We start from the raw sequence: 22,588 nt of genomic DNA on the forward strand, positions 1-22,588 counted from the left end.
CCCCCCTTCACACAGAGTGGGAGGTGAACTCTGCAGATGAACCTCTAAACTCTGGGGTTGCACTGGCCAAGGACAGCAACTGTGAGTGGGGTACAGAGAAGGGATGGGCACATTAAAGGAGCTTTTGGGTTGCTGGACTTAAGACCCTGAGGAGAAAAGGACACTGCCCAACTTACTTGGTGGTGGGTCTATTACTCATGGTTTGTGTTTATGAACCTTAATTGCGGTGTTTTCCCAAATTAATGCTAAATTACTTCCCTCCTTTTATTAAAAGTTTTTGCTACACTCAGATTCTGTGCTTGCGACAGGGGAAGTATTGCCTCTTAGAGGTGCCCGGGGGTGGTGTGTAATTATCCCGGGTCAACAGGTCGGGGGCTCCAGCCGGTTTTGTGTTGTATTGTTGAAAAGGAACCCCTAGATACTGAACCCAGCCCTTGTTGCTGCTAGCTCCACCTGGCAGAAGGGTTACACAAAAATCCATGTTCAAATTAGAGGTAGCTCACTAAACCTCTATGCCTGCATACAGGTGCTAGTACGCAGGCTTAGCCTCTACAGTCTTGTGCTACCACTTGACAATGATCACATGCCCTTCAGCAGTCATGAGCTAAATCTGTGACAAATGCAAATGTTTGCACAGTCTTTGATGTCACAAATAAGGAATTACCACCTCAGCTCAGGGGTGAGTACAGGGAAATCTTTTACTCAGACACAAAAAATAAAAGAAACAGAAAAAAATCCCAGCTATGTAAATTGTTGTTAGTACAACTGTTTGCTTTTCTTCATATTTGCCCTAATGAAAGAATTTACTGGCCCAATCACTTTAATGTCTCTGGGGGGTTGACTTTAATGGGATTTGGATCGAGCCCTAGATCCCAGAGCACTGATGTGCTTTATATCAGAGGGGTAGCCGTATTAGTCTGTGCATCTGAAGAAGTGGGTTTTTTACCCATGAAAGCTTATGCCTAAATAAATCGGTTAGTCTTTAAGGTGCCACCAAACTCCTTGTTGGTTTTGATGTGCTTTTGCCCCTCTTATACAACATTTTAGACCTACCGGGTCCTTGTATGAGCTCATATGCAATTACATTATGGTACCAGATAACTTGAGCCCATGAAAACGAAGAGAGCAGTGTGGGGGGGAGGCAAATAAACCTAACCAGCTTCAAAACTAAGTGTGGTACATTTCTGGAGGGGATGAGGAGACTGCCTACAATGGCATGTAGCCAAGCTGCGACTGCTAGTAGCAAATATCTCCAGCGGCTGGTGATGGGACACTAGATGGGAAGGACTCTAAGTTACTACAGAGAATTTTTTCCCAGGTGTCTGGCTGGTGGGCCTTGCCCACATGCTCAGGGTCTAACTGATCACTATATTTGGGGATCAGGATGGCATTTTCCCCCAGGTTAGCTTGGCACAGACACTGGGGGTTTTTCACCTTTTTCTAACACAGGAGTGGGTGGGTGCAGGGGCATCCTTAGGCATACACAGCTGCGTAGGGCACCGTGAAATTTGGGGCACCAAATTGCCCCAAGTTTCATGGTGCCTTAGGCAGCTGCGTGCTGCATACAGGGCAGCACCAGCCCCAGCGACCAGCTCTATCCCTTGGCCAGCCCTGCTGTGGGTTGCGCCCACTGCAAGGGGCAGGGCTGTCCCTAGGGGGGTGTGGGGCCCCAGACAACTCCTTCTGTCCCACCTCTTACCCTTCCCCCCCTGTTCTGCCCCTGGCCCGCCCCATTCCACCTCTTCCCCCAGTGACCCGCACTCACTGGCAGCAGTGGGAAGCGGAACAACCTGGCCCCAGCCCGCTCCACTCCACCAGCTCCCAGCTGCGTCGCTCCGCTTCCCGCCGCAGTTGAGTGCGGGGAGGTTGGGGAAATGATCGCCCCCCTGCACTCACCGGCAGTGGGAAACAGAGTGATACGGCCCCAGCCCGCTCCACTTCCGTTGCCCCAGCCTGAGCCATGTTGCTTGGATTGGGGAAAGGACGCCCCCTGCTCTCACCAGTGGTGGGAAGTGGAGCACCGCGGCTAGGAGCTGGCGGAGTAGAGCTGGCTGGGGCCAGGCTGCTCCGCTTCCCGCCACTGCCGGTGAGTGTAGGGGGGAATCCCTTCCCCCAAGAAACACGGCTGGGGCTGGGGAAGTGGAGTGGGCTGCTCCTGGCCCCCTGCTAATCCCCTGGGCCACTCTGGGCCTGTGGGGCCCAAAAAAGTGCCCCCCCACAGCTCCTGCCTCCCAGACCCTGCGGGGGGAGGCCTGGAGCCCCACACAGGCCCCCAACCCCCCAAGGGGGGCCTGCATAAGGCACCCAAATGGCTAGGGACAACCCTGGGTGGATGAGGTTCTGTGGCCTGCAATGTGCAGGTAGTTAGACTAGATGATCATGATGGTTCCTTCTAGCCTTAAAGTTGATGAGTCTATGAGACCTCCATATCAAGGAAGAAGAGGGGGCTGAGGCAGTTTTTCAGACATTTCAGAAGTGAGTTTTTCTTTTCTTGAGGTCCATGGGTCTGTGACGAAGGATTCTCCCCTTTAAAAACCCTTTCTGAGGAATACCCCTCTCTCTGGTGCACAGCTGTTTCTTATAAGGTAAAACTCTGCTCTGTGGTAAGTAAGGTTGAATATGAACTTACATTATTCCTGTAAACTTAATTTCTTTTTCAGTCAACCATAAATAGCTATTCGAAGACTTGGCAAACAAAGTCTAAGATCACTGTTCTCTTTCATTAACTATTTGTTTTATTGGTTTAAAAAAGAAATTCAGCCTTAATTCCTATGTATGTATCTAGATTCTTACATGGCTTCTATCACTGTCTGCTCTGACAGCCACACATACGTTAGTGGATTTATCCTCACCAAATCCCTGTGAAGTAGGGAACTGTCGTTATCCCTGCTTTACAAATGGGGAGAAACACACAGAGCAAAAGTGACTTGGCCAAGTTCACAGAAGGAATCTCCAGAGCTGGAAATTAAATCCAAATCTCCTAGTGTACTCCTTTAACTGCAAGCCCATGCTTCCTCCCATCTGAGTTGTATGTGTATTTGTCTACATAGATGGAAAATGATTACACAACGACTATTTTTATAGTTCAGAAGATATTTAGAATCTAAATGCATGTGTGTGTTGATTCTCCTGGCTTCATTTTAGGACTTGGTTTATGGTTTTGTCTGCTCTGGTGTAGTTGAAACATTGTTCTCTGTTTTACTTTACCCTGACTCAGTTTTACACCTCATACTAAATTTTTGAATTACTTAAAAAAATATAAAACTCAAGACTATTCCTAGAATAGAACTACTGGTTTTTTCCCCAACATTTTAATTTAAAAACATCTACTTTTGGCTCCTGAGGGTTTGCTGGATCTAGTATTGGCAATGGTGGTTGTGCTTGGAAATTGACTCCTAGCAGTAAAAGATGAAATAAAGTTAAGAGAGGCATTTTACAGTTGAGCAAGCTTGAAACAGGGAAACACTTCTCTAAAAAGCCACTGAATTGGCTGGTGATTTTATGCTTCTTTTGCTATTATTCAAGATAGAATTGTTTTCATACAGGGCCCTCTCAGTACAGCTTTCTCATCTGCATGACCCTGCAGTGAATTCCTAATAATTAATGATGGGCAGAGCTTAAAAGGTTGAGTTCACGTACTCCTCAAACATTTTGGATGCTGCTCTGAAATGCTGACCCTAAAAACCCACCATCATAATGTCAGGGAAAATAAGAATGCAAATTAATTAGCCATTTCTGAAACACCATTGTCATATCTGTAGCCAGAAATGTGCAGATTAACCTTAGCTTTCCTTCACCTTCAGGTTCCCTTGTTTGTTTGTCACTGGCTGCATCCCTTCCAGAAATATGAAAGGTATATCAAACCAGACTCTGAAAGATGGGCAGCAAGGAGAGTATCAGCCTTGGCTACAAGTGCTCGCCAAATGGTTTTCTTTCAATATCAGATAGCTAAGAATGTCTTTGTGCTAATGTCTGCTTCTGCTGAGTTAGGTAACTGTTCACCATAACAGAAGAGCAGTCGTGCACTTGCCCCGCCTTCTGTTTAAATTTCTGATAAATTACCTCAGAGAGAACTCTTGCTTTTATTCACATCTGCTGAACTATCCAGCGGGGTGGGTTAGCGCTCCAGAGGGTGAAGTATGGATAGGAGTAACTGTTGTGTTAGTGCAGTTGGAGCAGCAGAAAACTGGTCCAATGACAGCTTCAGTGCCTCCATCTCCTCAATTTTTGAACTGTCTATTGGCCTTATCAGGAGACAGCAATCTCTCTAGTGTTCAGAGCATGGTCTGGGAGCTCAGACACCAGAGTCCTAGTGGCAGGTCTGCAACTGGCTTATTGAGTGGCTTTCATCACATCACTCGGCCTCTTGGTGCTCCTCTTCCCTCAGCTGCAAATTAGGGATTATATAACACCCAGTTTTGCAAAGTGCGTTGAGATTTTTGGATGACTAGAGCTAAGAGGATCTGTGTCTGTCCATGCCTTTGTGCTAGAATTCCAACCATGTTAGGGAACTCTATTAAAAACATGGCTGCACCTTCACTATGTTATAACATGGCTTAAGTTTTCCTGTGCATACCAGACCAAATCATATAACAACCAAGGGAAGGGAACCTCGTTAGCATATTTCTTTTAATGTGGTCACAATTTGATTTGGTTTAGTCTATGCAGGCAAAACTAAACCATGTTATGATATGGTTAGGACACAACCATGTTGTGGGTTCCCTAATGTATCTGGGATTCTACTGTAGAAAGGCCTAGAGTAATTGATGGGAGCTGTCTGTCTACCCTGATAGCTGCTATTCTCTGGAGTTTTTCCCCTATAGATAGCAGGGTTTTTTCCCCGGGAGCAAATGTACAAACAATTTTGATGTGAATATTGGTTTGGTTGACATTTGGATTTTTCCCTCATTTTGTTTGTTTTCATTCTAACAGATGGACGAGTAAAGAGAATTGTTCAGAAGTAACTTCTTATCATTTAAGGTTTCAAATTACAGAAGTGTTCCAGCACCATTCTTTGATCAGAATGAAGACCACTGCTATTGTAAATTATGATTCACTGCGTACTGCCTTCTGCGCCAGAATAGTTTTAGGGTGTGCCTATGCTAGGTGTGCAGCTAAATGCTGGTAAATAAAAAAAGCACTGTGTGTGAATATGTTTGTCACATTGTATTTCATTACTTTTTTTTTAAATTGTTTAATTCTGTAGCAGATCAAATTCGTTCTTATTGTATGTTTGGAATGAGCTGACGAAGTGGAAGATTTTTACTTAACTGGATTTAGACAAGACTTGGAAGCAAATGTGCGTAACACTGACCTCACTCAACTTTTCACTGTCAAGAAATGTTGCATGAATAATTTTAAGACAATGATTGCAGTCATGAAGTGAGTGAGACTGGAATCTGGAGTATTTGTTATATTTCTGCTAATACCTCCAGCTAACGAGCCACCCTGTGCGGCAATCCAAACATTCAGCAGCTATTCAATTTGATGATGAAGATACTTAACTGAAAAAAGAAAAGGAGTACTTGTGGCACCTTAGAGACTAACCAATTTATTTGAGCATGAGCTTTCGTGAGCTACAGCTCACTTCATCAGATGCTCATGCTCAAATAAATTGGTTAGTCTCTAAGGTGCCACAAGTACTCCTTTTCTTTTTGCGAATACAGACTAACACGGCTGTTACTCTGATACTTAACTGAGTTTCCACAAAATGAGCTGCTTGCTGCATGGGCATTTTTTGTCCAGTATGATTCTAGCACTGTCCCGACTTAGCATTAGCAGCAGAAGTTCCCGTACCAGCACCAGAAACAGTAGTAGTAACAAGGTACCTCCCCACGACATTCTTTGCACAACACTAACCTTCCTCTCTGTGCCCTCCCCTCCAAACTACGGACTATCTGAGGAAGATACATAACTGTGCAGTTGATTGTCCTAAAATCAATGGTAAAATGTATTACGTTACACAAGGCCTGTCTGTACACATGTAGTAGTGATCATTAGTTGTTTTAAATATGAGGTAAAGCAATGCTGGGAAAGAATTTTCTGCTTTGGAAAGATATCCTGGTTCCAGTTATTTACTTTTCCACGTAGTGTTATCACGGGACCTAGGACCCCTCTGCCTGCACACAGAACAAAAACACAGCCCCTGCCCCAAAGAGCTCACCATCCTAGTATAAAGCAATCGATTGCAGATGGCTATCGGCACATTAGGTATGCGTATCAGTATCTATATGTATATTTATTCCTGCCTAAGCAGGGTGGGGGAGGGACTAGATGATCTCTTGAGCTGCCTCCTCCCATATATTTCTGTGATTCTATCATCCTGCTTCCTTCCTCCTCCCCTTCTCTTGCTGTCTCTGAAAGACCCACTCCAGTTTTTTTTTTTTTTTTTTTAAAAATCACAGCCATCCACAGCCTCTTCCTATCTCGCTCCCTCCAGCTCCTTGCTCTCGCAGAGACCTGGATCCCTTCATCTGACACTGCCTCTACAGCTGCCCTCTGAGGGAGGCCTCTCCTCTCTTACTCCCACCCTGGATCAGACCATGGGGAGGGTGTTGGGCTTCTCCTCTCCCATTCCTGCCACTTTCTATCCCTCCCACCTTTCCCTTCCCAGTCTCTCTCTTCTTCTGAACAGCACTGCACCTGACTCTTCTTTCCTTTCCCCCTCCATGCTGCTATGAGCTACTGTCCACCGAACTCCTCCTATCAGCCTTCTTCTCTGATCTCAACTCCTGGATCTCTCTCCCTGCCTCTCTTCACAATCTCCCACACTCATTCCTGGTGACGTCAAATCCCATCTGAACCCTTGCTGCATGTTTTCTTCCTCATCATCTCTTCATTCCACCTGCAGCCCAAGTTCAACACTCCCACGCACCACCAGAGCCGTTTGCTTGACTTGTTCTTCACCCAGCACCATTCTTTTTCTGAGCTCTCTCCTGCTGAGTTCCCCCTCTTTGACCATCATCTGGCCTCTTTCTGCATACCCCATGAGCCCCTGCTCTCGCACCTTGTGACTTGCCCTTTCCGTGACTTGCAGTCCATCAACGTCTATGACATCCTGTCTGCTCTCAGCTCAGACCTCTCTTCCATTGATATGGTTGTTGATTCTCTCCATACTTCCCTCTCCTAGACTCTTTCTTTTGCTCTCCCATAGCGAGATATGCCCTGCCAACCTCCAGCCCTGGCTCCCCACCCCAAACATCCGCTTCCTCCACTTGTGCTCTCAGGCTGCCGTGCAACTCTGGTGGAAATCCTGTGACCTGGCTCACTTCCTCCACGACAAATTTGTCCTCTCCTCCTTCAGTTCTAGCATCTTCCTAGCTGACCAATTCTAATTCTACAACTTAATTGACTCCCACATCCACAGTCAGTCCCTTTTTCTCACTCCTCAAACCCTCCCCTTCTGCCTCCACTGCTTTCTTTGCACAGGTTCTTGCTAATTTCTTCCAAGCGAAAGTCCAAGTGACCTTTCCCTCCTACAACTCTCTTCCTCCCCTGTCACAGATGCAGAAGTTTCTCACCTGCTTTCCTCCCCTAACTCCTCCACTCGCCCCAATGGCTCCATCCCGTCTCCTGAGCTCCCTTGTGCCCCCTCTCATCCCCTACTTTACTCTTCTTCCTAATCTCTCGCTCTCCTCTGGCTCTTTCCCCTCACAATACAAGCTTGCTTTAGTCTCTCCAATTTTTTAAAAATGCCATTCTTGAGCCCATTGGCCTTTCCAACTACTGCCTCTCTCCTGTATCCCTCTAAGCTCACTGAACACAATCCCTGTCAGGCATTTCCCTCCTTCAATTCAATCCTCTTTGGGGCAGGACTGTCTTTTTGTTCTGTTTGCACAGCCTCTAACAGAATAGGGCCCTGGTCCATGAAGGGAGCTCCTAGGCGATATGGTAATACAAATCATCATCATTTTTTGTTCAATATCTTCATAAATGATCTGGAGGATGGTGTGGATTGCACTCTCAGCAAATTTGCGGATGATACTAAACTGGGAGGAGTGGTAGATAAGCTGGAGGGGAGGGATAGGATACAGAAGGACCTAGACAAATTGGAGGATTGGGCCAAAAGAAATCTGATGAGGTTCAATAAGGATAAGTGCAGGGTCCTGCACTTAGGACGGAAGAACCCAATGCACAGCTACAGACTAGGGACCGAATGGCTAGGCAGCAGTTCTGCGGAAAAGGACCTAGGGGTGACTGTGGACGAGAAGCTGGATATGAGTCAGCAGTGTGCCCTTGTTGCCAAGAAGGCCAATGGCATTTTGGGATGTATAAGTAGGGACTTAGCGAGCAGATCGAGGGACGTGATCGTTCCCCTCTATTCAGCATTGGTGAGGCCTCATCTGGAGTACTGTGTCCAGTTTTGGGCCCCACACTTCAAGAAGGATGTGGATAAATTGGAGAGAGTCCAGCGAAGGGCAACAAAAATGATTAGGGGACTGGAACACATGAGTTATGAGGAGAGGCTGAGGGAGCTGGGATTGTTTAGCCTGCAGAAGAGAAGAATGAGGGGGGATTTGATAGCTGCTTTCAACTACCTGAAAGGGGGTTTCAAAGAGGATGGCTCTAGACTGTTCTCAATGGTAGCAGATGACAGAACGAGGAGTAATGGTCTCAAGTTGCAGTGGGGGAGGTTTAGATTGGATATTAGGAAAAACTTTTTCACTAAGAGGGTGGTGAAACACTGGAATGCGTTACCTAGGGAGGTGGTAGAATCTCCTTCCTTAGAGGTATTTAAGGTCAGGCTTGACAAAGCCCTGGCTGGGATGATTTAACTGGGAATTGGTCCTGCTTCGAGCAGGGGGTTGGACTAGATGACCTTCTGGGGTCCCTTCCAACCCTGATATTCTAGGATTCTATGATCATCCTAGACCCATTCCAATTCTGCTTCCACCCCTTGCACTCCAATGAAATCAAACTTTCTCATGACTTCTTCCTAGCCAAAACTCCATCCTCATCCTTCTTGACCTGTCAGCTGTCTTCAATACAATCAACCATTCTCCTTCTCTTGAAATCCTTGTCCTCCCTTGGCTTCAATAAAACTCTGTCCTCTCCTGGTTCTCCTCCTACTTCTCCTACCTCACTCCTTCATAGTATCCTTCAAAGGATCCTCCTCATCCACACCTCTTCAGTTTTCTGTAGGGATTTGTCAAGGACCTGCTCCTAACACAGCACCCTTTGCGGGTGTTGCTGGGGCTGTGCACTCTCTCAGGTCCAGTTACTGCAGTGGGGTGCTCCTAGCACTCTGGTGGTGATGGGTTCTCAGGCCACAGGCTGAGCCCTTCTGGATACTTCTCCCCATTTCGGAGTTCTGGGGAACACACAAACAGCTCAGTAGCCGCAAAAGAAAATAAAGGAAAAGAAACAAACAGGCTGTCCCAGCCAGGACACTGGCCTCTCTTCCTTCAGTGGGGCCCCAAGTGGGCCACAGTCCAACTCAAAGTCCACTGGTTTTCCAGCAAAAATGACAGGAGATACCCTCCCCTCTTCAGCCACATTCCTTTTAGTCCAGGGTGTGGGCTCTGCTTGCTACCAGGCCTCTTCCTAAGAGTTAGGAAGCTCAGCAATCAGCTCCTCACCCACAGTTGCTCTTACTGAGCTGACTGAGTGTCATGCTTTTAAACCCCTCCTCCATTCCTGGCATGACTTGCAGGTGCAACAGGTTGGGGCTACTCCAGCCCAGAGCAGCTCCTTAACCCCTTCTAGACTGGTACAGGGATTATATACTCCCATGTTGAGTCCCCTTATCTTCTCCATCTCCATTTTATCTGTGGCTAATCTCGCCTGCAAACAGAAATTCAGCTACTATATCTATTCCGACTCACAGATCTACCTCTCTTCTCCAGACCTGTCTCCTTCTGTCCAAGCTAAAATCTGAGTCTGTCTCTCTGACATCTCCTCATGGATGTCTAGTTGTTAGGTCAAGCTCAACATGGCTAAAACAGAGCTCTTAATATTCTCCCCCAACCCTCCCTGCTACATTCTTTCTCAATCACTGTGGACAAAACCACCATCCTGTCTGTGACTCAGGCCCATAACCACGGTGTCATCTTCAACTCCGACCGCTCTCTAGGTCGGGGTCTCAAACTCAAATGACCGCGAGGGCCACATGAGGACTAGTCCATTGGCCCGAGGGCTGCATCACTGACCGCCCCCCCGGCTGCCATGGCCCCGCCCCCACTCCACTCCTTCCATGAGGCCCTGCCCCTGCCCCTTTCCTACCCCTTCCCTGAAATCCCTACCCCAACTCTGCCCCCTCCCTGCCCCCGAGGCATGCAGGGTGCAGCAGGGGGCTCAGGTCAGGGTGCAGGAGGGGTGTGGGGTGCAGGAGGGGTGTGGGGTACAGCAGGGGGCTCAGGGCAGGGGGTCGGGGTGCAGGAGGAGTGCGGGGTGCAGCAGGGGTTTCGGCTGCAGGAGGGGTTTGGGGGGCGGGCTCTCGCCTGGCGCGCACCAGGGGCAGGGCAGTGAACTGGAAGACTTTGAAAGACTTTGGTATCCCAAAAGGGGGAACACTGAGTGACCTAGCTGGAGGGCTAAGTCACAAAGGAGATGCTGTGGGTCCTGGAACGAGAGAGGAGCTGTAGAACAGAGAGAGTCGGAGCAACAGCGTGCAAACTGCAAAAGGGGGCGTCGGTCTCAAGAGCTAATCCCCAGAATGACCAGGAGGAGGCGCCAGCGCGGCGGTGAGTGGTGCACCCTGTGACACCTTGCCTTGGCCTCGGAAACAGCCTACCCATTTAGGCTGAATTTTCAAAAAACAAAAACAAAAAAAAACAATTCAGCCTGAGGCAGACGAGTGACATGAAAATTTTCAGCTCAAATGGTTAAAATACGACAAAGTTATAAGTAGCTGTAAACAGGGTCTTATAATGGGTAGTGTGGGGCAACTTTAATAAAAAGCAGCACTATCATCCCTGCCTATGATGTATATTATTTTTAAAATGCCAAAGGGAAAACTATTTAAATGTGCCAATACATGGAAGTTTTCACATGTGTAAAACCAGGAACATCCTGTCAGATCTGCATGAAGGGTGAGTACATGATGCCCTTCTTTAGCAGTTCTTTTTCTGGTGTTTTGTTTGGATGATATGAGACAGACTTTAATTTGAAACTCCAAATTTTAAAAAGAAAATCCAGTGAACCTGCTCCCACAAGTTCTAAAGAGGAACCAGGAAATCGATAGATTATCAACGCATATTTAGCAACTATAACTGTGAAATCAAATGACAAACAATACAATCCACAACACACTTCTCCTGCACTGTTCTGTATGTGGATTTTATACAATTCCAGCTGCAGTCCTTAACAGCACATCATGGTTACTCTCATAGACTATCAGAGTTGGAAGGGACCTCAGGAGATCATCTAGTCCAACCCCCTGCTCAAAGCAGGCACAATCCCTAATTTTTTTTGCCCCAGATCCCTAAATGGCCCCCTCAAGGATTGAACTCACAACCCTGGGTTTAGCAGGCCAATGCTCAAACCACTGAGCTATCATGGCTGATGAAATTGCTGGTTTTTTTGTATTTTTTCCCTCAAATACTGGACTTAATTCACATTTAATCTTAGATGAATCATTTGATGAATTTTAAGACACCAGTGTTACCCGCCCCTCCCCCAAGTAAAATGGCTGAGCCAATAAAACTCCCTTCATCCGGTGAGTGGTCTTCACTTCCCCGTGACGACCAATTTTAAAAATACACCATGCACCACTAGCTTAGCTAATGCTGCTCACACTAGCGGTGTAGGGGTGGAAGCTGCCCAAAGACAGAAAAATCCATCGTTACGTGCTAGCCTCCTGCCTAAATGGCTGGTGGCCTTTGTCACAAGTTGTGGAGCACTTATGTTCTCACCCCACCCTAGTTTGCAAGACCAGCAGGGTTGAGAGTGGGCAGATACTGAAAAGCCCCTCCAGATAAAGGGATGCTGGTCTCAAGCCCTGCAGATTATGCCCAGCAGCTCCCACTCTGAACCCTCCTGCAGCCACTTCGCAGCCATGGCAACACAGCAGATCCAGTGCTCAAGCTAGCATTGGGTACCAGTACAGAGCAGAGTCACAGAGCACACAGCAGTCGTTAATGCACTAACAAAAGGCACTAACTTCCGCCAATTTATCCAACAAATCAGCCACAGTCTGGGGGAGAAGTGCAAACTGCTTAGTGTGGCTCCTCCCCAGCTCTGGCCCTGCCCACTAGGTTGCCAATTTTGGTTGGACTGGATGTACTGCTGGAGGTTTCATCACATGACTTAATCTTTAATTCTTGGAGACTCCAGGACAATCCTGGAAGGTTGGCAACAGTACTGCCCATCGTGTTTTGCAGAACTCAGCAAAGCATCCCATGTAGCCACGTTTTCCCTCCACATGGCCCCACAGGGGCTCTTACCATATATTTTCCCCTTCTGTGCTATGCAGCATGGGAGAAGGAAACATGGGCCAGAGTAAGTATGGGGAGAAAAGGTGTTTGGTACTTGCCCCTCCTCTGGTTCGTTAACATTTAATCCATTCCTGATTGACCTTTCATTTTCCCCTGAAAAACTGAAATTGCATATCCAGAATTACTAGTTCTTCAAACTCTGCAGCAGGCTACCCTGCCTCTTCTGCTTCCTGCCAGCAGTCTACCTTTCCCCACTGCTTTTGAATGAGCATAACAAAACACAGTACATATCACCTGCTAACCTCTGGCTAGCCCACACAGAGAAGTCTCTCTGTTGCTACCAGCTAACAGAGTTACTCCTTTAATTCAAATAGCAGTAGCCCATGGTTTTGGTCCAGGGTTCAAACCCTGCTGATGACATTATATCAGCATCCTGAAAGAGGCACATAGGAGGTACACACAGTCCTCCTGGAAGTGCTGAGTTAAAGCATTTGGAAAGAGAAAATACATAGCAGACAGCAAGCAACAAAGGGAGGATGGACTGACTGAAAAGATGACAAGCTGCAAATGCCATGAAGAAAGACACACAAGAGGGGAAGGGATGCAAGTGAAGGGGCACTGTCACATAAAGAGGCATTATATTTCACTTGGAGAAAAAAGGATTTGGAGAGAGAGCATTAGCAAGGAGAAATGATTTGTCTCTTATTTTCAAACAGCATAAATTCAGCCACTTACTGTATTAAACCATTGGCTTTATTCAGCAGAAGACAGACACAAATGGTTCACTCACCAGCAGGTACTCTGTGTGCATTGATCCTAGTCAAGTTTATAAACCAAGAGGTTGGAGTCCGATAATGATGTGAATTTCCCACGCTGAGCAGGAGCCTTTTAGTACTTAGTGAGAGAGAACTCACCATGCTGAGTGGTTAGAAAATCATATCCTTCTACAATAGAATATCCTTCTGTTCATCCTTTTGTGCTTTCCAAGCCGCCTTCAAAAGGTCTTAAGAAGAGAAAACTTAAATGGGCCTGACTTCATCTCACTGAAATCCTAACATCTTTTTATCGTAGTAGTTATGGCTTTAAAATCCTACAGTGAAGATGTTTCATAGCCTGTTAGATGGATAACTCCTTCAAATCATAGAATCCTAGAATATCAGGGTTGGAAGGGACCTCAGGAGGTCATCTAGTCCAACCCCCTCCTCAAAGCAGGACCTTGGCCTGCTAATCCCAGGGTTGTGAGTTCTAATCCTTGAGGGGGCCATTTAGGGATCTGGGGCAAAAATTGGGGATTGGTCCTGCTTTGAGCAGGGGGTTGGACTAGATGACCTCCTGAGGTCCCTTCCAACCCTGATATTCTATGATTCAATCCCCAACTAAATCATCCCAGCCAGGGCTTTGTCAAGCCTGACCTTAAAACTTCTGAGGAAGGAGATTCCACCACCTCCCTAGGTAACGCATTCCAGAGTTTCACCACCCTCCTAGTGAAAAAGTTTTTCCTAATATCCAATCTAAACCTCCCCACTGCAACTTGAGACCATTACTCCTTGTTCTGTCATCTGCTACCACTGAGAACAGTCTAGATCCATCTTCTTTGGAACCCCCTTTCAGGTAGTTGAAAGCAGCTATCAAATCCCCCCTCATTCTTCTCTTCCGCAGACTAAACAATCCCAGTTCCCTCAGCCTCTCCTCATAACTCATGTGTTCCAGCCCCCTAATCATTTTTGTTGCCCTCCACTGGACGTTTTCCAATTTTTCCACATCCTTCTTGTAGTGTGGGGCCCAAAACTGGACACAGTACTCCAGATGAGGCCTCACCAATGTCGAATAGAGGGGAACGATCACGTCCCTCAATCTGCTGGCAATGCCCCTACTTATACATCCCAAAATGCCATTGGCCTTCTTGGCAACAACGGCACACTGTTGACTCATATCCAACTTCTCGTCCACTGTAACCCCTAGGTCCTTTTCTGCAGAACTGCTGCCTAGCCATTCGGTCCCTACTCTGTAGCGGTGCATGGCATTCTTCCGTCTCAAGTGTAGGACTCTGCACTTGTCCTTGTTGGACCTCATCAGATTTCTTTTGGCCCAATCCTCTGATTTGTCTAGGTCCCTCTGTATCCTATCCCTACCCTCCAGCGTATCTACCACTCCTCCCAGTTTAGTGTTGTCTGCAAACTTTCTGAGGGTGCAGTCCACGTCATCCTCCAGATCATTAATGAAGATATTGAACAAAACCGGCCTGAGGACCAACCCTTGGGGCACTCCACTTGATACTGGCTGCCAACTAGACATGGAGCCATTGATCACTACCCGTTGAGCCCGACAATCTAGCCAGCTTTCTATCCACCTTATAGCCCATTCATCCAGCCCATACTTTCTTAACTTGCTGGCAAGAATACTGTGGGAGACCGTGTCAAAAGCTTTGCTAAAGTCAAGGAACAACACGTCCACTGCTTTCCCCTCATCCACAGAGCCAGTTATCTCATCATAGAAGGCAATTAGTAAGGCATGACTTGCCCTTGGTGAATCCATGCTGACTGTTCCTGATCACTTTCCTCTCCTCTAAGTGCTTCAGAATTGATTCCTTGAGGACCTACTCCGTGATTTTTCCAGGGACTGAGGTGAGGCTGACTGTCCTGTAGTTCCCAGGATCCTCCTTCTTCCCTTTTTTAAAGATGGGCACTACATTAGCCTTTTTCCAGTCTTCTGGGACCTCTCCCGATTGCCATGAGTTTTCAAAGTTCTTGTTTAGGCAACAACAAAAATATCAATCTACCAAATCCTGTTCAATACATAGAAAAGAATTTGATTTCACGTGCAGTGACTGGATTTTTGGATGTTATGTTAACTCTGCTTGCACAGCACCTAACACAAGGGGGACTCCCTAGGGGTTAGTGTAACACAAATAATAAAGGACAACTATAATTTGAGCTCAATTCGGCAATAAATTAGTCTAATTTATCCTGCCATGTGTAGCATGCAAACCTACCATAATCATGCTAAATTTTAGTGTTAGTCACTGCAGGGTATAATCTCATCTCATTTAGCTCCTGGAAAATCAAGATGAGAACAGACCAATAAGCATAACTATACTTTTTAAAAAAAAACAAATTAGCATTAACCCTGTTTTTGCAAAGATTGTACAAAACAGTAAGAATAATAAATATGAGCCCACTGTAAAAATCAATAATTTAGTCATATAAAGAACAATGATCCTGAAATAATACAATTAATAGTAATCCAAGAGTAGCTGGAAAAACAGTGGTCTAACATCCAGATAGGGGAATTGTACTAGATATTTTAATGCCTCCAGTGTTGTGCTGCGCAATAAGTCCTCCTGTAATTTATCTTTCTAGTATCTCGTCACATATGAGAGTTCCCCTCAAGCATTCATCCCTGTGCTATACTCAGTTTATCAAATACAAATTCGGTGTTACCCTCTGTATTCTTTATCTCCACATACTTTAGTCTACTGCTGCCACATCTTACTTAACCCAAGATAGTGGATGACTAGACTGGACACCAACCGAAAGGCCAATAAAGTACTTTCTGTGGCACCATTTACCCCTAATGTTGACCTTATGACCTTCCCAATATACTCAAGTGGCCTGGTTTTCAGAGGTACTGAACATCTTTAGCTCCCATTGATCTTACCTGAGTCGGTGAGTGCTCAGAACTCCTTAAAAAGAGGCTAAAACTGTGCCTGTCTGATCTTAAAAGCTCTAAATAACTCCAAGTAACAATAACCAAGATGTTTCTATTTAGGATTTCATTTTGACAGAGTGGTTGAAAAACATCCGTAGATGAAGCTACCCAGCAAATATTTTGGCACATTATCAGCAGTGAGAACACCGGGCCAAATCTATGCCTACATTCTCTGTGTGAAGCTGACCTCTGGGGATGTTGACATACACTACAGAATAGCATAAATACATACCAGCTGTCAACCGGAACGTATTATACTCAATAAGGTCACTGAATTTCCAGCACAGATACAAAGCGCAAAATCTAAGTCGTATGTAAGTGGATGCCACATCCATAGAAATCTTTGGATCAAATCCAGTAGGAAGGTAAATGATGTAAGTTGGTAAGTAAGCACATATGAGCAAGTGCATGGAGTAAACGTCATAAGTGCATAATTTCATATGTGATGGGGGACTAGCAGGAAAAGCATGATTGGTAAAGCTGGGAAAGCTGTAGTCATACTAGAATGAAAGGTTCTGGGATTCTGCAAATGGATGCAAAGCTCTTCTGTTCACAGGCTCCACCCCGGGCCCTGCCACCGTTCCGCCCCCGCCCTCACTCTGCCCCCTCCCCTCCCCAGCCCCTCCTGCCTGCCACTGAACAACTGATCCACCGCAGGCTGGAGATGCTGGGAGGGAGAGGGAAGAGCTCATCGGCAGGGCCACCAGTGCGTGCAGAGCATCCACTATTTTTTTCCCGTGGGTGCTCAAGCCCCAGAGCACCAAGGGAGTTGGCGCCTACACTTCTATTAACCCACCCTCTTATCAAAAGTTAGAGCCTTGCATAAAGCTTCAATGTAAATTCTGCTGACTCATCTTACATAGTTAATTCTACCAGAATATAGAAGAGGAGGATGTGACTCTCTGTTCAGAGCGAACGAGAGGCAGAGATAGAGAGAATGTGCAAGAAACCCTAGGAACAGCTAGACTTTGAGCAGGAAGCTTGGACTGAGGTTTATGCTCTGTCATTGTGATGTGGGAGATCACTAAAGATAACATTGGGAATGGGAGTAAGTTTCACAGTCTGCAGCTTGTGCAGGCTTTACCTGGAATGGGGTGAGAACACCACCTGCTCATACATGTTTTATCTTACAAAGCTCTGTCTTTTTGTTCTGTGCTTGTATAGTGCATAGCACAATGGGCTATGACTGGGGCTCGCAGGTGTTACATAATACTAATAACAACAACAACAACAACGCACCTTGCTGTTAGTTGCTTTTCTTGTTGTAAATTACACTTGTTCTGCACATCCATAAAAATGTCAGATTGGTGCATGCTGCAGTACTTTACCACTTATGTCTGTTTTATAACCAAATTACACCCAACATGTAATCTAGCTTATTACTTAAATCAACACAGAGTTTCACAAGATGCTTTTACATGAAATGTAAATACTACTTAAGAAAAAGTGGGCATTCATTAGTGGACAATTACAATGAAACTCCTGTGCAGTACAATAGCATAGCCACAGGCATTCTAAAAGTGTTTCAAGAGATTAATGTTCATTGCATTGCAAACCAAAAGAATTAGGGCCCAATCTATTAAGTGAATTGAAAGACACCCTCCCCTCATTGATTTCAATGGTCATTATATCATGCCCTTTATGACTTGCCATTTACTGCACACTGTCACTGGCAGTTCTTAAACTCAAAACATTTTGTAGAAATGATAGGGTGAGACTATTAAATTATTGCCCAAAAACCTCATGTGTGTCTCAACCATGTGTGTCCCTCAGTTGGCTTTGAAAATCTTAACCTCAATGTTTAAAGTGAGAGAGAGAGAGAGAGAGAGAGAGAGAGAGTGTGTGTGTGTGTGTTCACCATTTTTAAAGTTAGCCTGGCAGTGAAGCCACTATTATAACTGTTATAATTACAGCATTGCTACGCTCCATCACTGATCTTCATTGGAGAAAGTCCTAAATATGCTGTGATCACCAGTCTCTCTTTATAATAAACAGCCATTTCATTGTTGTCAACAGTTACAGAGGGTGTTGGCCAAAATTTCTCCTCCTCCCTCACTCTAGTATTGTGCAGTGGTTTACTGAGTGCCGATTAGTTGTCACTCCACCCAGAGGTGGCTGCCTTCAATGGTGCTCTATTTATAAATTTTGTTTTGGGATCTTTAAGAATGAAAGCATCTACATAAAGGTAAAATATTATTTGCATCTCTCAATTAGTCCATTCGGTTTTGCTTCTGTTTTCTTAATCTGCTTCAGAATAACCATGTTTACCTTGTCATAATAGTATCGGAGTGCTCTGCTCAGCTTGTCATAATTCATATTAGTTTTGTTTTTTCTGAGTCCCCACAGCTTGGCCACCTCTTCTGCTTTGAGTAGCTTGAATTCCCCATCGTTGGATGTCCAACAGATCAGGTGCTCATGTTTCTGATCCAGCAGCAATTGCAATAGGAACTGCCACAGTGTGATTGCACTCTCCATACCTACAATGGACAAAAGACAACACTGTGTGAAAGGCATTCAGTAGCACAGATTTAAGCTCTAGGTTCATCTCAGCCCTAATCTTCATGTAGGATTCATTCTACACAGCTAAAAAACAGTTTGGCAAAGGAAGGTGAAAGGCACTAAAAAATAATTCTAAGCACAAAAATACAGAAGACCGGCACTCCCACGTCACAAATCTAGTTGTAGCATTCTTTTTCCCCCCGTTAATTTTTGCTAAAACATACACACCGGAGTGAAGGGAAAGTAAAACACTGTACATGTGGTTCATATAAACCCCGTGTCATTTCCAGGCCCTTAGCACTTCCCATTTCAATTCCTGCATCAACCACCTCTCTCTGGCTTTCTTGTTCCAACATTGCTCCTTTACAATCCATACAAAACATGGCCTCTAAAAATAGTCTTCTTGCCCATCAATCTGACTGGTCACTTGCCTTTTTGAACTCCTCTACTGTCTCCCCCATATCCACTGCATCATGTTTAAATTTAGCCTCATTTACAATGCCCTCTATAACTCTGCCTCTGCCTACATAATCTCACTGCATCTTTGTCACCTTTCCCCCACTAATGACGCCAGTCTTGATACTTCATCAGCCTGCTTTTCCATCTCTATGCTGGTTCCTGCTCTCAGAATTCACTCCCAGGGTACTACCCTCTCTTCAGGAAAACCTCCTGATATTGCAAGGACCACAAGAAGGGAGACAGGAATTAAATTCATTTTTCTATTCATTTAACTAAACATACATGCTGCTGTGAGGTGACCTGCCTTACCATAGTGACTGCATAATCGTATTGCTGTAATCCCTCTCCTTCCTCACCAATCCTCTTTCTCTGCTGCTTTGTCACCTCCTTTGTTGCATCATGTCTGCACTTGGACTGTCAGCTCTTTGGAGCAGGGACCATTTTATCTGCAATGTAAGGAGCCTAGCACACTTGGGAAGTGTAAAATAATTCCCCCAAAGTGATTCACCTTAAACATTCCATCAGTTATGTAAGAAGTATCTTGCCCTTCAGTATCTCAGGTGGAGCTGGCAGCTAGGAGAAAAATTTCAGAAGGGCCCTAAGTCAGTTGGAAGAGTACATCCCATTTTAAAAAGTGATTTAGGAAAATAATCCAAATTAACTAAAAATGTGAATTTGAAGTGGATTAATTAAACCACATCAAACTTCTGTCTGAACACCCTCATTCATAGAATCATAGGACTGGAAGGGACTTCGAGAGGTCATCTAGTCCAGGCCCCGGCACTCACGGTAGGACTAAGTATTATCTAGACCAGTGGTTCTCAACCAGGGTATCCGTCAAGCATGGCTGGCATTAGACTCACAGCCTGTGGCCGCAAGCCCCAACACCTGGGGCTGAAGACAAAGCCTGAGCAATGTAGCTTTATGGTTTCCCCTGTGGCGTAGGGCCCCAGGAAATTGCCCTGCTTCCTGCCCCTTAATGCTCGCCCTGGCTTTTACATGGAGAAAAACAGTTGTTGTGGCACAGGTGGGCTGTGGAGTTTTTATAGCATGTTGTGGGAGGGATGGGTGCGGGCTCAGAAAGAAAAAGCTTGAAAACCCCTGATTTAGACCATTCCTGACAGGTGTTTGTCTAACCTGCTCTTAAAAATCTCCAATGATGGAGATTCCACAACCTCCCTAGGTAATTTATTCCAGTGCTTAACCACCCTGACAGTTAGGAAGTTTTTCCTAATGTCCAACCTAAACCTCCCTTGCTGTAATTTAAGCCCATTGCTTTTTGTCCTATCCTCAGAGGTTAAGAACAATTCTTCTCCCTCCTCCTCGTAACAACCTTGTATGTACTTGAAAATGGTTATCATGTCCCCTCTCAGTCTTCTCTTTTCCAGACTAAACAAACTCAATTTTTTCAATCTTCCCTCATAGGTCATGTGTTCTAGACCTTTAATCATTTTTGTTGCTCTTCTTGACTTTCTCCAAGTTGTCCACATTTTTCCTGAAATGTGGCGCCCAGAACTGGACACAATACTCCACCTGAGGCCTAACCAGCACGGAGTAGATTGGAAAAATTACATCTCGTGTCTTGCTTACAACACTCCTGCTAATACATCCCAGAATTAAAGTGGCCTTAATTCAGTTTACTTTAACTCACTCTGAAAGTGATTCAAGGCCACTTTAATTCTGAATAAAAGCATCATGCAGGGATTAAATACAGTTTAACTAATCCACTTCAAATTCACACCTTCAATTACTGCATATTAATTTTTGTGGGTGTCACAGTGTAGACAGCCACTTCCTTTTATAAAACCCTCTCTTCTATTGCTTATATAGTAACAGAAGAACTAGGACATTTCAGAGAGCCAATATTCTGATTTGCCATATGTGTGCACACACAAATCACGATTCAGGATTGTTAACATTGAAGGTCAGGCTATTTTTACAATCAAAATTTTATTTTCAATTGACCTTTAAACTAGAAAATAAATAAGCAGGGTTTTTCTCATTTTCAGTAATTCTGAAATGTCTCAGCATGTAAATATTACCTCTAACCATTGGTATAAGTATCAGGCCTAGTCATTCAGGCTTTTGTGACTGTTGCTCTAGGTATCCAAATAAATAATTAGTTGCTATCCCTAAATCAGGGGGGGAAAGGAGTGGAAAAGCCACTAATGCCATATTATTTTCTTTTTAGCACTTGCTTAATTGCTTGTTTAATTCTGACCTTGTTTCACATATCTGATACAGATATAAGAATTCCAGTATTATCAAGTTTCAGAGTAGCAGCCGTGTTAGTCTGTATTCGCAAAAAGAAAAGGAGTACTTGTGGCACCTTAGAGACTAACCAATTTATTTGAGCATAAGCTTTCATGAGCTACAGCTCACTTCATCGGATGCATATCAAGTTTACTGGATTTTTAGGAGTATCCATTGTCTACATCTAAGTCCAGCAAACGAAATTATCTCCAAAACAAAATTAGTAGGGTCTAAATCACTAAGGTTCTAATATTATTCTACGGTGCAGCCAGTGTGTTTATCGGGCTTACAGCTGTACAGTTCTGTTTGGTGTGACTGCCACAAGGTGGCACAAGGCTTCTAGCTATTCAACCATGTGAGACTGTATGTACCTGTATAAGCAGTTCACTGAACTTTAGGTTTTCCTCTTCACTCATATACATCAGGGTGCTAATTAATGTTTGTTGCTTTTCACTCACTAGAAAAACAATCCACTACGTCCTATGATAAACAAAATGAAACTGCATGTAGAATATTTAATGACAAAAATAAATAATTTATTCTTCACCAAAGTTAATTTACTGAGTCAGCTAAAGATACTGGAGAATTTAGTGAATATTTTTAGGGGGGAGGCAAAATAAAATTGGGAATTTGCTTTGGTCTAAATCATTTCAAAGCACACACACCAAAAGGGGTTTTCCAAATTTGTCCTTTTTCTTATGACTGCAAAGGCCTCATTTATCCATTACATTTGGAAATTCAATTTGAACACAAAAGGCAGGAATACATAGCCGACGACTCCCAGATGTGCAATGTAACAATAATAAAGTCTACGACAGAGGGCAGAGGTCCATGTTGTCATGGGGAGCCATCCCAGTCTTTTCAACAAACCAGTTGTTTAGTTAAATATAAAACATATATTTAGAATTAAAGGCACAGCATCTATTCGGTTACATATATTTTTATGCAAATTTTATGTATTTTTATACAAATCCTTTTTTACCCAGTGCAGGGTAAGTAAAAGGGTATAAACACATATAAAAATACAGATATTTAAAGTTACATCACGTGCCTTTAAAACAGATATAGTCTACTGGCAGAGGTGAAAGTAAGCCAGTCCGGTCTGGACCGGTCTGGCGTACTGGCAAGAGCCAATACGCTGTGCTGGACTGGACCGGCTTCCCCCGGCTAGCGCTTTAAAGGGCCTGGGGCTCCCCGCAGAGGCTGGAACCCCTGGCCCTTTAAAGAGCCACCAGAGCCCTACTGCCAGAGCCCCAGGGGTAGTGGCAGCAGGGCTCCGGCGGTGCTTTAAAGGC

At 44.9% G+C, this 22,588-nt stretch overlaps 1 protein-coding gene across 1 annotated transcript in view; it reads right to left on the reverse strand.

The window, feature by feature from the left end:
• The window catches only part of ELK3 (ETS transcription factor ELK3), a 61,878-nt gene that overhangs the window by 16,269 nt on the left and 23,021 nt on the right, over positions 1-22,588 (reverse strand). The window contains exon 2 of the mRNA XM_084616861.1: positions 18,351-18,559. Within this exon, the coding sequence (XP_084472987.1) occupies positions 18,351-18,557 (207 nt within the window). The 5' untranslated portion in view covers positions 18,558-18,559. The remainder of the gene's footprint in view (positions 1-18,350; positions 18,560-22,588) is intronic.

Source organism: Lepidochelys olivacea (assembly GCF_965140295.1).
Source record: "Lepidochelys olivacea isolate rLepOli2 genome assembly, chromosome: 1".
Classification (NCBI taxonomy): domain Eukaryota; kingdom Metazoa; phylum Chordata; order Testudines; family Cheloniidae; genus Lepidochelys; species Lepidochelys olivacea.